General features: G+C 40.9%; 2 protein-coding genes across 7 annotated transcripts in view; one reads left to right on the top strand and one right to left on the bottom strand.

Annotated features, from left to right (window-relative positions):
• bcl2b (BCL2 apoptosis regulator b) overlaps positions 1-5757 on the top strand; it is a 36233-nt gene extending 30476 nt beyond the window's left edge. Inside the window, exon 2 of the mRNA XM_044134299.1 lies at positions 2034-5757. Coding sequence (XP_043990234.1) covers positions 2034-2171 — 138 coding nt within the window. The 3' untranslated portion in view covers positions 2172-5757. The remainder of the gene's footprint in view (positions 1-2033) is intronic.
• A 3936-nt stretch (positions 5758-9693) lies between these two features.
• The window catches only part of LOC122841202 (5'-AMP-activated protein kinase subunit gamma-2-like), a 30478-nt gene continuing 25931 nt past the window's right edge, over positions 9694-14240 (bottom strand). For 5 of the 6 annotated variants that reach the window (XM_044134294.1, XM_044134295.1, XM_044134296.1 and 2 more), the window contains 6 exons: positions 14114-14240; positions 13460-13625; positions 13331-13368; positions 13096-13242; positions 12925-13018; positions 9694-10935 (listed from right to left, as the gene is read on the bottom strand). In XM_044134294.1, coding sequence (XP_043990229.1) covers positions 10904-10935; positions 12925-13018; positions 13096-13242; positions 13331-13368; positions 13460-13625; positions 14114-14240 — 604 coding nt within the window. In that variant the 3' untranslated portion in view covers positions 9694-10903. Of the gene's footprint in view, positions 10936-12823; positions 13019-13095; positions 13243-13330; positions 13369-13459; positions 13626-14113 lie in introns of all 6 variants that reach the window. The other variant, XR_006372356.1, reaches the window with a different exon arrangement.

Below are 14240 nucleotides of genomic sequence, written 5' to 3'. Positions count from 1 at the left end.
AAGAACAAAACTTAGTTGCATAGTAAAACATCCATCCATCCATCCATCCATCCATCCATCCATCCATCCATCCATCCATCCATCCATCCATCAAAATGTGCATGAGTCTGTGTCAAAAATAACAATAAAAATATGTTACATTTATAAAAACTACTATTTTAACTACTATTAGTTTAACTATTTGCTAAATTGTAAATAATTTCAGTTCCTTCAGCACTTTATAATGATTCTGCCGTGAAATTGAATGACATAGTCAATCTTTACATTTTTTATTCTTTTCTTTTTGTTCTTTTTTTCTACTGAAAACATCCACCTGGAGCCAATTGTATTTGTTTTAAAGACATACAATTCAATATTCCAAATCCCATAAGCAGCAACACCAACCAGTCTGCAGGTTTGTGAAAGTTTTACCTTAAAAGAATGGCGACATGCGATGTAAAAGGAGGCCTTTGTAACTGTTTGCTGCTTTGAATGAATGAAACGTTTATGTGTAACAGTGGTGTACCATCAGTTCGAACTTGTGTTTAATGCTGAATGGTTCGCAGTTTGAACTAAAGTGACCCCTCATCTATTGATGACTACTGAATAACACCATTCCCTCTGTGGGTGTTAACACGCTGACATTGGTATTTTGGTTGGGTAATTAAAAAGACCCTGTTGCAGTTAAAGATACCAGAGGGCCTAAGCGTGCAGGATTCTGCTGATTCTTCCTCCCTCGTGTCATCAGACCCCGGCCTCAGGAATGCCACAGAATGGGAAGGGAAACAGGAAATACTTTTGTCTCCCCACAGCACTTCGGTCTCCTTTTATTAGTGTGGTGTGTTCTTTTTTATTTTGTTCTAATAAATTCTGTATTACAGCCGTAATGGATTAACCTTCAGGAATAAGGTCAAGAGAAAAAAAAAAAAAAAAAGGTTCTCCCAGCAGCATAAAACATAATCACTGTAAGCAAACTGATGCTGTTATAGCGATAACAAATTCCCATGGGAACTAACACAGCGAGGTTGCAAAGAATCAAACTTAACAATTCACCATTGTTCACAGACGGGTCAAATTGCAGCTGAAAAGAGAGACATCAGATCGACTCAGATGTACAACTTTGCCATGTAGCGGTTCATGTGGTCAGCCTTGTAACAAAAAGAAAGAATACTGAATGGGTGCTGCTGGTATTTCCTCTCTTAAACCTCTGAAATGTAGCCTATTGTACTTTGGTAAAAGATAATCTGCCTTGGAGTGTGTGTGGAGCAGCAGAGAGCTTAGCACCATTACTTCCTGTCCAGCTGTTCTTGCTGTCACTGCTTATGAGCAGACGTCTGTATTTCCTCATCTGAGACACGCTGCTCAGGCATTCGCTCCACACACGCACATGCTCTTAATTTGCAGCCTGCCTCTTTAAACCCCACAGAGTAACAATATATTTTTATGCCGGGGGTGTTAGATTGTGGTGACTCCCATGTTTGGCTTGGCTGGAGCCTGCTTCTGGGTATCTCTCTTGGAGCCTGAGCGTAGGCGGGTGTAATGGATCTGTCTTTAACATGGGTGTAATAACACTCTATTTCCACCCATGTCTGGTAGAGGCAGGGGATTTACCTTTTAAAGGGTAATTTCACATAATTCTGGAAAAAAATAAAAAAAAATCTGTCTCATCTACCAGGAGGTTTTGCTTTTCCTGATTATGAAGACTTCTGTTTTGCAAGAAAGAATTGAATGAAGCACCAAAAAAGGCAAAACTGCTAGAAAAGCAAAGACTTGCTCCTATGGGAGTAGATTTGCAGAACTCTAGAGCCGTCACAATCTGTTTTAGAGGGGTGTTATTATGTATTTTCCAGGCGCATAGTGCAATCAAGTAGCTATGTTACCTTCAATTGTTAGGAAAATGCTTAAAATATATTTCCTCACTGATGTGCATTTTATTGTAGTTGTATTTAAGTTTGCAACTGGACCAGAGACGACGAGAGTACAGATTGCCTCATGCATTGGTCAAAGTCCTTCATTTTGCACTAACCTTCGTATTCTGTTTGTTTCTCTTCCAGGATGCGTTTGTGGAACTGTACGACAGACAAAAGGAGTCGGTCTTCAGCTGCTACTGGCCGTCCATCAAGACTGTCTTTGGCCTGGCTGCGCTCGGAGCGGCCAGCGTCACCATCGGAGCGTACCTTGCACAAAAGTGAACAGTATCTCTCTCCATCTCCTGACTCCTCCAGGCTCAACTTTATTTCTCAGCACCGTCCTCCTCCTTCTTTTTCCTTTTCTTGCGCCTCCTGTTTTCAAAAGATGCCCCTGACCCCCTCAGAGACAACCTTCAGACCGATTCTGGCCCTCTTCAAAGCCTTTCTGTGAACGCTTCTTTTCCTCATGCTCCCTTCTGTCAAAACAGACACGAATCAGAAAAAAAAAAAAAAAAAGAAACAGCAGAGGGAACCAGAGGCGCGGCCCGTAGACGCATCCGAGGAGCAAGAAAACCAAGCTGACTGCGGCTGAGGAGGAACAAGGAATGCACGTCTTTTTCTTTAATTTCTTGCCTGCTTCTGTACTAGTTTATTGCATGAACATTTGAATGGTAGAGTATAGACACAAGCAAGGTGTGGAAGTGTGGGACCTGTTTTAGGAGGGCTTGGTGATGAAGAAGCAGCAGACCCCAAGCCCCCAACCTGGTTATAGGATGAAGGACCCTGTCTGAGCTGTGGACTCCAGTTACCTCCCTACAGTCGTCCTTCAAAGAACTTCTGCAGAACAGCTGCTCAGAGTGTGTAATGGAAACAGCTCACTGCAGCCAGCACAGCGTGTGTCTACTGTTTTCACTTTTCACACAGCTCAGGTGAACACATTGCACCACTATGCTCTCTCTCTCTCTCTCTCTCTCTGGGTCTGTAATGGAGGAAAAGGAAGCCTGAGCTCAGCTCTGCTGAAAGCTCCTTGATTTTTGTGCTGGGTTTTTATTTTTCTTGCATGCCAAACCAAATAAGGAGGTGTGTGCGTGCGCGTGTTTATGTGTGTGTGTTTTCAAGGAGCGTAAAATAAAGCGTGAAGGTATGTTGCTGAGTGTCCTGAGGGAAACGTGCAGTGGGGAGCACAGAGAGAATCAGTTAGAGGTACAATAAATGTTGCTTTCTTCAGCCTCCAATGTCTAGCCGGACAATTTTAAGAGCTCATTCCTCAAGCAGTGTAATGTGAAGTAGACCACCCGCTCTGTTAGATTTATAGCTTTACTATTCGCATAAACAACTCAAGAGTTTTGTGACTGCTTGTGGTTCTCCTCACAGAGTCCTTTTGGGGTCCAATTGTCTGGTCTCGCCCAGGTTTGAGGCGACGCGTGTGTCCTCCAGTTGCTGCCGCCCCGCAGTAACTCAATAATGAATCCGTTCTGACACAGACAGCTGTTGACGTGGACTGACTGAGAACTGTTCTCGCGTGGCCACATATGACTGGGTGGAAATCAAGTCAGCAGCATTTCGGTAGTGGACTCCTGGTCGTTGGAACCTGAGCTGTCCCTCCCTCCCTTTTTCTGTCCGGCCTCCGAAAGAACCCGGGGATGGATTTTTATTCCTTTCAGCCTGTTTTTATTGATGTTCGTCTTGTGTTGCAGTCTGATGGAAAATTCCAGGTCCCCAAAATAATTTTGGTTGGACATGTCTTCCCAGACTTTTAATGGAGTGGGAATTTTAATTTTCTGTCTTAGAAGATCTCCAGTTTCCTTGTTGCATGAATGAAAGTCAACCGTAACACAATAGATGCCCATGATGTGTAACTGTATTTATAATACGACAGGCTATAGAGAAGAAATAACAATAAATAAAGCTGCATTTCTTTAATTTATTTCAAGGTACAAGATAACAGACTTTCAGAATAAAGCTAGTCACTTTTATTTTCCTTTTTCTATGGAATCACACTGTAAACTACATAGTTTCCTGGCTGCTAATATAACAATGTGTAGAAATTAATCTTTGTGTTGCGTCGATGTCGGCTTCGAGGCTGCTATACTGTCAAGATTAAAACTATTCCTCACAGCTTAAACTGCCACAAATTCACAGTGTACATGTGTAGAGAGCTGGAAACCAAAGTAAACTTGTGCTGGTCTTTAATTTAAAACATATCTGATAGAGAATACAGTGCCGTGCAAAACGTTTTTCACATTTTGTCAGAATAAAGTCTGTTTTTTTTTGTTGTTTTTTTTGTGGGATTTTATGGGATAGACCAAGACAGAGTGGTGCAGAACAGGATACGTAACATAAAAAAAAATCTAAACTGTGGTGTGTGCTCTATTCAGCCCCTTTTACTCTGATGCCAACAAATAAAATACTGTCAGCAGCTGTTCTATAAACAAATATCACAGAAATCAAGAAAAACACCAGACAGGTCAAAGGTTAAATTGTGGAGAACCATTAAGCAGGGTCAGCTTATAAAACAGCATTCAATGCACTGAACACACCATAAAGCACTCCTCAATCCACCATCTGAAAACAGAAGGAGTTTGACTTGAGTGCAAACCTAAAAAGAGATCCAAGATATGGAAGAGCATTAAGCAGAAAGGCACTGAAGAGGCTCAATGTCTGGAAGAGCTGCCATCATGTCATCTGTTAGCTGTCCACGCTAAAAATGTTGCCTTTGAGGGAGAGTAGCAAGTCAAAAGCCACTGTTGTAAGAAATGAGAAATCGTGTGTAAAGTTCTGCTGTGTACGGGAAACAGAAAACGTGTGAAAGATGAGACCAAAACTAAACTTCTACAGCATGTGACAGAAAATGCACATCATCTTTTCTTTGTCAAGCTACAGGTGAAGCTAGTTGGAGTTGATGGTCAGATGGATGGAGATAGTCTAGTGTATGTCAATCCTGGAGGAAAGCAGATTAATACTGGGGCAAAAGTTCACAGAACAGCGACACTCAAAGTGTAGTCAGAGCCGGGATGAAATAGTTCAGGTCATGCAAAACGCTATGACATCGAAACAATTGGATTAAACATCAGAGTGGAAATGTTATCCCCACGGTGAAACATGCTGGGGGCATTGCATCTGTATCAAGGTTCTTTGACTGAGCTTGAGTTATATTAAAAAGGAGAAACGGCCAAATAATAAGAATTTACATGTCGAAAAGTGGTAGAGACAAGCCAAAAAAATATCTATTATTGCTGGGAAATACAAATGCACAAGACACTTTGAAAACCATGCATCAATTTTCCTCCACTTCCCAATTACGCTCTATTTTGTGTTGGCCTGTCACACAAAATCCCAATAAAATCCATAGAAGTTTGTGGCTATAATTTGTCAGAATGTGAAAAAAATAAAAAAATAATAATAATTCAACACATAGGAATGCTTTTGCAAGGCAGTGTGGCTTCAGCTCACTGAGAGGTTTCTGTGTAGTGTAACTGTACTATAGCCGCTTCCCTTCCATCAGCTTCATGCTCACACAATAACTAATGTGTAAACTGTCAAATGCCAGACCTAAACCTCCTCCTTTTTACCGCCACAGCTCACAGAGTGATGCGTGTGTTTGTATGAAACAGAGGGCGATTCCTGCACAGGAATAGGAAGAACTTTAACAGCAATATACTGTAACTTTTATAACCTCTGTGCATATATGAATGTAGCACTCTTGTTGCTGTCTTGTTTCATTGTCTATAATCTATACAAAAACCTGTAGCACTTATTAAAAGAGAAAGTGAATCGTGTTCCTGTTGTTTACCGCTATATCCACAATAAGCTAGTGGGATCATATTGTCCCTAATAAATCAGATTTCTCCAGCAGATGCAGTCTTGAGCTCCGTGTTGTGTTTGTCTTTATTGATTCTCAGCTGCCTCTCGGAGCGAAGTCAACAAGGCAGAGAGAGAATAAGAGATGCTCAAAGGTGAGGAGCGGCGCATCGGCTACACTCTTTTGATTATCTGTTACATCTATCAGAGCCCTGCGTGAGCCTGATCGTGTCAAGGCAACTGTCTCCTTGTGAAGGACTGCAGCAGCAGAAGAAGCAGCAGCAGCAGCAGCAGCAGCAGCAGACATCAAAGCTGTCCCCAAACGCTACTGCACTTGTCAGCCTTCCCCTCCTCGGCTGCTAAACACCAGAGTGCAGAGATACCCCCCAACCCCCCACCCCTCGTCTCCCGCCTCCCTTTCACAAATGCCCCCAGGCCAGGTTTTTGTACGCCCTCTTGCCTCTGCTCTGATCACACTTGTCTTCAAAGGCTGCGGACCCTCTCGCTGCTCGCTGGAATCTGTGCAGATCATGATGCAGTAAAACCTAATGTTGAAAGAGTCAAGTGGGCACAAGAAAATGAGGGCCAAGCAGAGATTGGAAAAAACTGTGATGGATGTGTGTGTGTGTGCGCAGAAATATCCCCGAGGAGACCAACAGCAGAGGAAAGTTCATTTGGAGTGAAGACGCCCCTCTCCCGCCTTCCCATCCCTCCTCCACCTCCTCTCCAGCTCTCACCATACATATAAAATGCATGACTCGCTCTGAAGAGGAATATTAAATCAGGTCCTGGACTTTCAAAAGCGAGTCCGGTTTGGGTGTGGATGGTGAATGTCTGGGCATAGAAAGCGAAAAAGATGGGCAGTGAAGACGAGGAAGATGTGGAGGTTGCAGAGAAGCTGCCCCCCCTCCTCACCCCTGCCTCTTCTGCTTTAGGGCTACAAGGTGTGAAGGAGGCTTTCCCAGAGCACGATATCACAGGGGAGATTGGGAGATCAAAGCAGATTGTCAGGAGGAAGCCTGGTCCAGCTTTACCCCTCATTTGGTAGTCCATCAGATCCTCGCTCCCTCCAAACTTAGAAGCCAAATTAACAGCTTTAAAAACTTCCTGTGCAAATTTCTTTAAATACGTTTAAGACACGCCAACACACAACTTGAAAATCATTAAAAATAATACTGAAATGTAAATACTGAAAGTGAAAGATGCCTCCCTACACCAAGATAGGATCAGCTGCAGAGGCAAGTTTAGCTACTGAAGGTGTGTACTACAGTGTCACCTTGTGGCTGCTGCTACACACACGTGCACACACACACACAAGCTTGCATTTTTTTTTTATATTATGACTTTGTATTGACTTCCATACACTTTAGTAACTGCATTTATGTCCAACCATAATCAGTGTACTCCTAACCTTAGCCAAAACTTGTTAGATGAATTGCTGTCACTAGCATGCTAACTATGACTAGCATGTTGTCGAACATTGACTAAATTTAGTTCAGTTTATCATTTTAGCTAAAACTTTATTCCTCACGCCATCACTCTAATGTGGTCCAAATAAATTCATTAATGTAATATGCAAATTGCAATGTATCAGCTAATAGTAAATGAAAATCTGCTAAAATCCTAACATAGGCAAGAGGGCTATCACTAGGATGTGACTAGCGATCACTTCCATGCTTCAATCTAGCATGGGATCTTTAGCTTGCAAGCTAAAATACTATTGTTACCTAAACAGATAATTGTCAGGTTGGCCAACATTAATTCACTGTAGAAACATTTGCTTAAAATGTAGTGAGAAAAAAATTCTGCAGGTATGCAACTAAGTTGCTAGCTAAAATAGGATTTTAACTAGCAACTTAATCATTTCCATATGTTGATGTTTAAAAATAGCACATAGGTCAACTATTGCAAAACGGCATAAAATACCAAACTTTGAGTTCCTGCTCAATTTATCTTGAACAGAACATATTGATATTCCTTATCAGGGTAAAACTGCAGCCACAGCTTATCTTATCATGCAATCCTTTCAGAGCATAAATTACATATAACACTCTGTGTTTAAAACAAGGATGGAAGAAAAAAACTCAACAGAAAAATCTAGAAATTCAACAGTATTCATCTCTCACCAGAGAATTACTCTTAGTCTTGGCAGATTAAACACGTGTCCATCAAAACAGCAGGAACATGGAGGAAGGGTTAGATTTTGTGAAGAACTTCAGAAACTGTAATACAAAAATATAGGTAAACAAGTTAAAAATTTAAATGCATCAGCGTTGTTTGGAAAAATACATTTTAAATTGAAAACAATCAAATGCCGTTGAGTAGGTTGGAAGAAGTCAGAATTAGGGTTGGTAGGCTATTAGGGTGGAGAGGAGAGCTGGAAGGAGGGTGGGGTCCCGTGTTAAACCAAACCCCCAACCCTACGGTTTGATCTTCTCCAAACCAATATGAAAAAGCTGAAATAAACAGAAGTAATTCAAAGATATGTCTAATTAGAATAGAATAGAATTCAACTTTATTGTCATTGCACTGTCACAAGTACAAGCAACGGAATGTAGTTTGCATCCATCCAGAAGTTCTCTACAGGATATAAATATTTATTTACAAGTGTACAAGACTAAATATAAATATAAATATGGGAGCTATATGCACAGATTATACAGATTATATAAGAATGTTAGGAAATTGATTATATATGTATTAGTGGGTTTATAATACAAGATAAATAAGGCCAGATAAGATTTACAGATTGTATATGTGTGAGGAAAACAGTCTGTGGTGTGTGTGTGTGTGGGTGTGCGTGTGTGTGTGAGGATAGTCCATGTGTTATTGTTGTATGAGAAGATAAGGGAGTACAGTCCTTATAGTTTATGTTTTTTGTCAGGAGGCGTTCAAAAGCGTGACAGCTGTGGGAAAGAAGCTGTTCCGGTGCCTGGTGGTTCTGGTCCGCAGGCTTCTGTAACGCCTCCCAGAGAATTAGTGTGCCTAGTACTTAGTATTATATGTCTAAACCAGCTTCTCAATTCCCATCCACAGGGATCACTGCCTTGCTTATTTTAGATGTATCCATGTTCCAGAATACCTGATTGACAGCCACTCTTAAGCACTACGCCACGTGACACCTGAAAACCTTATATTTCATGCTACCATCAGAAATCTATAACATATGTGTAGGGGGAAAAAAATGGCAAAATTTAACTTGTTGAATTGAAATAAATATTGTCTGTTTAACAGCCCCAGTCCAGCAGCATAATAGCCGCCAGTCCTTGGTTTAATCTGGAGGGCTGCGCGCCACGAGGAGGGCCGAGAGCTCAACGGCTTACGTTTTGGTAAAGACTTCTCTGCTGTCGGTAGCTGGCGAAGCGTCGGCTCCGAGAGAGAGACGAGAATCCTGATCTCACATGATAATCGGCAGGAGAAAGATTACTGCGGGGGGGAAAGTCTGTGTAGGGTTTCTGCCAGCTCCAGCTCCCTGGCATCAACACCTAAACCACGATCAAGCTGTGAAGAGAGAAAACTCTGATAACACGCAGCATGACGTGTGTCTTCATTAGTTTTTGGAGGCTGGTTAAATGTTTCTCAACATAAAAAGCTTAAGGTATTGATTTGGCTACTTATTAGTGCAGATGACTGTACGTAAAAATATATGCAAAATGTATGCATTGGTTAAAATGTATGCATAAAAATAAAGGGCATTCAAAACGACTAAATATTATTCAATTTTTTTTCAATTTCATTTCAAATAGATTATACTTTTTAGGGACGAAAGTTTGAACACATTTGATGTTAATTTTATTTTTCTTTATATAGAACCTCTATAATGCTTAAAAGTCTGAATGCAGGAGACAGACACCAGTCCACCACCTCAACACTATAAAGTTAAGCATAGATAAAATACAAAGACTGATGTTGTCCAAACGACCTTGCAGTACCACCAAGGATTTCACATTTCTGCTCCCAGTAACTAAATACAGAAATCAGTAACGTAGGAAAATGACTCGGCTTTAGAGTACATTCAGTGTCTGTTTATTTTTCTGCAGCCAGAAAAATAGAAAAAGTAAAACAAAGAACATTCATTCTGCTGAAGTGTAGTTCGTCATGCTTTGCACATTTACAGTACATGTTGATTCAATACAAAGTTTCTCTGAATTAGACATATTGCCACAATATATTTACAAAAATAACATTAAAACTGAAGTATCTTTCGACTTGTTAACACATTCATAAAAATAAAGCTTTCTGTGACATGGTTTCTGAGAACAATCTCATTTACAGAAGATGGAGATGAGTCCTGTTAAAATCCAGATGAAACACACCAGCAGCTCCACATGTTTGTGCGAAGCCTCCAAACAACTGGGGGATACACTGTAAAAATGTCTTTAAACCCCTAAAAATCCATTTTTAATCTTGTATTTCCATTACAAAAAAAAAAGAAAAAAAAAGCACTCTGAAGTCATGCCGACAGCGAGAAACCAAACCAATGCTCCAAAAATGTTATGCTTTCTCTTCTTGTCTGATCTTCCAGAAATCCTTTCATTTGAACAAGTTTTTTAATAACCCAACTAAATGAAAGGCAGCCTCTGGAGCGCAGGGTGGAAAATGTCAGCTGTGTTTTTCTTTATTGCAGCAACATGCTGAAATTACAGCTTTCATTTGAAACCGTAAACTCAAAAGGACCACAGTGAAGTGAGGTACGAGGGACGCAAAAAGGCACGAATAATTGGGCACTGAGCGATGTTATGTTGGCCCTGGCTATTATTCTCCTATTGACAGCCGTCGTCCAATCTCTGTGGGTAGAGATAGAGCTTTACAGCTGAAACGAGTTGCTTTACAGATACTGAAGTAAGAAATGTGACTTTAAATCTGATGAGAGCTGTGTGACAGTAACTAGTTAAAGCCCAGATCCATCAGAAAACATCCTCCACTTCCCCATACGGTAATCATCTGCATGTGTTTGCATATACTTTATAATATATCTTTAATGCATCTGATCAGTGTTTAAACAAACTGGAAGAAAAAAGAAAACTCATTCCTCAGTGCAAAAAAAATAAAAAAATAAAATAATCCACTTCACTCAGCTGCATCAGGCCTTCCAGAGCCGCTACAGTCCCGCTGATGGTGACGGTCTCCAGGACTTCCACACCGGCTGCACACGACCAACCGTAAACTGTAAGTTCACTCACTTCCATTACAAAAGCTGATGCACCACAAACTCATTCAGTAAGAGTCTCCTCCTTACAGGCATCTGCACAGATAACAGCAGAGTAAAGTCATTAATCACGGCGTCAGGGATCTTTTTGTAAACAGTTAAAACTGGTTTTCACAAATTAAGAGCTGCGTAGGAATCGTGCAACAGGATGTCAAAACTGTTATACATCTAAATGTTAGGCACACCAATCAGGCAAAACATTAAAACCACTAGAGTAACATTGTTACAACGATGGCTGACAGATGTGGTATGGATTAGATTTCACACTTGGTGGTCTGACTTCTCTCAGAACATCATCTGGCTGCTGAAGACATTTTGAAACTGGAATAAGCCTTTTGTTCCTTGTTGTGTTTTTGGGGAAAGTACTTGTTTGGTCCTTATGTTTTGTTTGGACAACATGTTTCTGCACAGATAAACAGGGCAGGGTTCTGCAAAACTAGACCTTTGTGGAAAGAAGTAATGATTGAGTAAAGCGACGCTGAATTTTATCAACTGGAATTTTATAACCCAGAACACCTTAACCCTCCAAACCCCTGGGTTAATGTAAATTGGGCCTCTATTGTTACAGTTTGTGTGTCGCTACATGATAATAAAAACCTATAATTTTCAGCAATAAAACAATACACTTCTATAATGTGGGTGAAGTGGCTCCAAGCTCAGAGTGGTTTATGCATTTTATGAACTTTTTGATGGATTTGTAAGGAATTTAAGAGGAACTGAAGCTCAGATCAGGACAAAAACCTGGACGTCTACAGGACTTCTGATTCTTTCACATCTGTTACTCTGTGAAACTGCATCACATTATATTTATATTCATTCTGCACATTTCTAAAGGATTATACTTTTCTTTATGTGTTTTGGAAGATAAATTTGCTAAAATATTCTAACAAGGTAAAGATACTATATTCTTTGGGCTCTGCTCCCTCTGGATGCTGAGACAACCAAAAGCAGACATCTCATTTAAAATATGTTAAAAAATGCAACCAATCAGAAATGTTACAACCCTCCTTCAAAACAACTCCACCCTAAAGCTTCAGGGCAATAAACATTACCACCCTGGGGCTGTTTTCGACCAACCTAGTCAGTCTTTACCTGCGGCAGATGCAGTGTAAAGACATATTTGGGAAGTGAGCTTTAAAATGGATTCTGAAAATTACCATGGTTCCTAAAAAATATGTCAGAAAGGGAAACTTGGCTAGAGGTTTCCCAAATTTAGCTGGTTCTGGTGTATGGAAACTAAAAGCCAAACAACAATGAAAGACTCAATATGTTCCCACTAAACCAAAGATAAGAAAACAATGTTTATGGAGGAGTAAAATTTTCAAAACACAACCATAATAGATGAAAGATATAAATACATTTAAAAGGTAAGCAATAGCACTGAACATTAGGTCTGATTATACCAAACCTTTCACTCTTAGTGGAGGCCCAAACACTGCAGTAGGTTGTAAGAACAGTCGATGGATACTGTGTCAAATTTATGAATTGATGAGTGCCTGTGTGTAGGTTTTCTTCGAAGTGCATCCCACCAATTCTGATCTGTGGGGGGTTTAAGGCCCAGACCCAGAGCTGCCCTGTAGAGCTGAGTTAAAACTCAGCTAGCTTGTTATTTTCTACCCAAGCACATCAATACCAAACATGCTTTGCATCAAAGAGCAGTCTGCGATCAACAAAACGCAGTCATGGACAGTACAAGCCAAAACCTCCAGGAGCTGAATTTTAAACATGTGGAATAGTTATTTACCAGGTGAAAAACTAGCAGAGCTCTTTCCCACTGTATGTTTTAGTAAAGTGCAGAGTTGATTTCTGTGTAAACAAGCACTAGTGCAGAAAGTATAATCCCACAGGACAAGCAGAAAGTGGACAAACATCATGCCTTCTGCGGGCTATGATCAGCCACGAAGCAAACAGGTGCTATTCCTACCTGGGGCAGGGTTAGAGGATTGGTGGCTAGGGGAAGCTCAGGGTCCGGGACACTGAGAGAGAAGGGGGGGGATTAGAGCTACCAATGCTGAGCATCTATACCTGCTGGGCTGAGCACCAGTGCCTGGAGGATGTCTGAAAGGGAAACGATGCCCTCAATACTGGAACGCTCATCAACCACCACCAGCCGATGAACCTGGAACAAACACGAGAAATGCAGCTGAAATCAGTCCTCAGGGTGGCTCAATGCACAAACAGGTCTTTGTGTCTCACTTCTGCTTTGACTATCCTGTCCACAATGGTCTCCATTGTTTCCATTTTGTGGCACTTAACAACTCCTTCGAAGTACTGCGAGCGATGTTTCAGAGCCTGCGTCACTGTGATGTCCAAGTTATTGTACGTCTTTTCTGCGGCCAAATTCTGCACGCAGACACAATTACAACGCAAGAACAGAAGCGGGTCAGCATGGAGAACTGTGTTTCTTCAAAAACAAAATGTGTAAACTTACAATCACATCAAACTTGGAATAAATATCCACAACTTTGCCTGCAAGACAAAAAAAAAAAAGAAAAAAGGTAAAACCTTGAATTATTAATAACAGAAACAGATTTTTTGTAATGGTTCATTGTGATTTTACCCGTGTCATCCACCACAGGCAGAGCAGACACCCGTCTCTCCACGAAGATGTTGAGGGCTTTAATGATAGGCGTGTCTGGGTGGATGAAAGCGATTTCATGGTACGTCCCGATGCCGAGCTCACCTAGAGTCTGCTTCATGAACGCTGGCTTTGGCATTTCACACACCTGTGAATTTTAAGCACACGCGTCAAAAATTTTGTTTCTTGAAAAGTCACTTTACTGCAATGTGAAAGGCATTGATACATGTTTTATATTACATATCTAAAGAGAGAGAGAAATAGAGAGGTCTCTGTTTAATGAATATCCATCCATCCATTTTCTGAATACCCTTCGTCCCTGATGGGGTCGGGAGGGTTGCTGGTGCCTATCTCCAGCTGCGTCTCTGGCGAGAGGCGGGGTACACCCTGGACAGGTCGCCAGTCTGTCACAGGATGTTTAATGAATAATTAAGAAGAATTAACTTAATATTCTGATATGCCAGGATTAACCTAAAGATTTTTGATCAATTTCCACATTGACCACAAGGGGGAACCAAGCATATGAAAATGAGGAAAACTTGAACGTTTACATTTCACCTAATTAGGCCTTACAGATTATAATCTTGTACATTCATCTAAACAGAATACGATGACTGTGAAAATTTCTGAACTCACAAACAGTTGGAGGAACTTTAGGATCCTCTTGTGTGTGAGAATATAAAGTGCATTCCCCGTAACAGGGTCGATGACAGGCAGGCGGTGAATTTTATTTTTGATGAGGGTGTACACTGCATCAAACAGA

The sequence above is a fragment of the Gambusia affinis genome, linkage group LG12 (assembly GCF_019740435.1).
Source record: "Gambusia affinis linkage group LG12, SWU_Gaff_1.0, whole genome shotgun sequence".
NCBI classification, from domain to species: domain Eukaryota; kingdom Metazoa; phylum Chordata; class Actinopteri; order Cyprinodontiformes; family Poeciliidae; genus Gambusia; species Gambusia affinis.
Note: the sequence above shows the minus strand (reverse complement) of the source record. Positions and strands in the feature narration are given on the sequence as shown.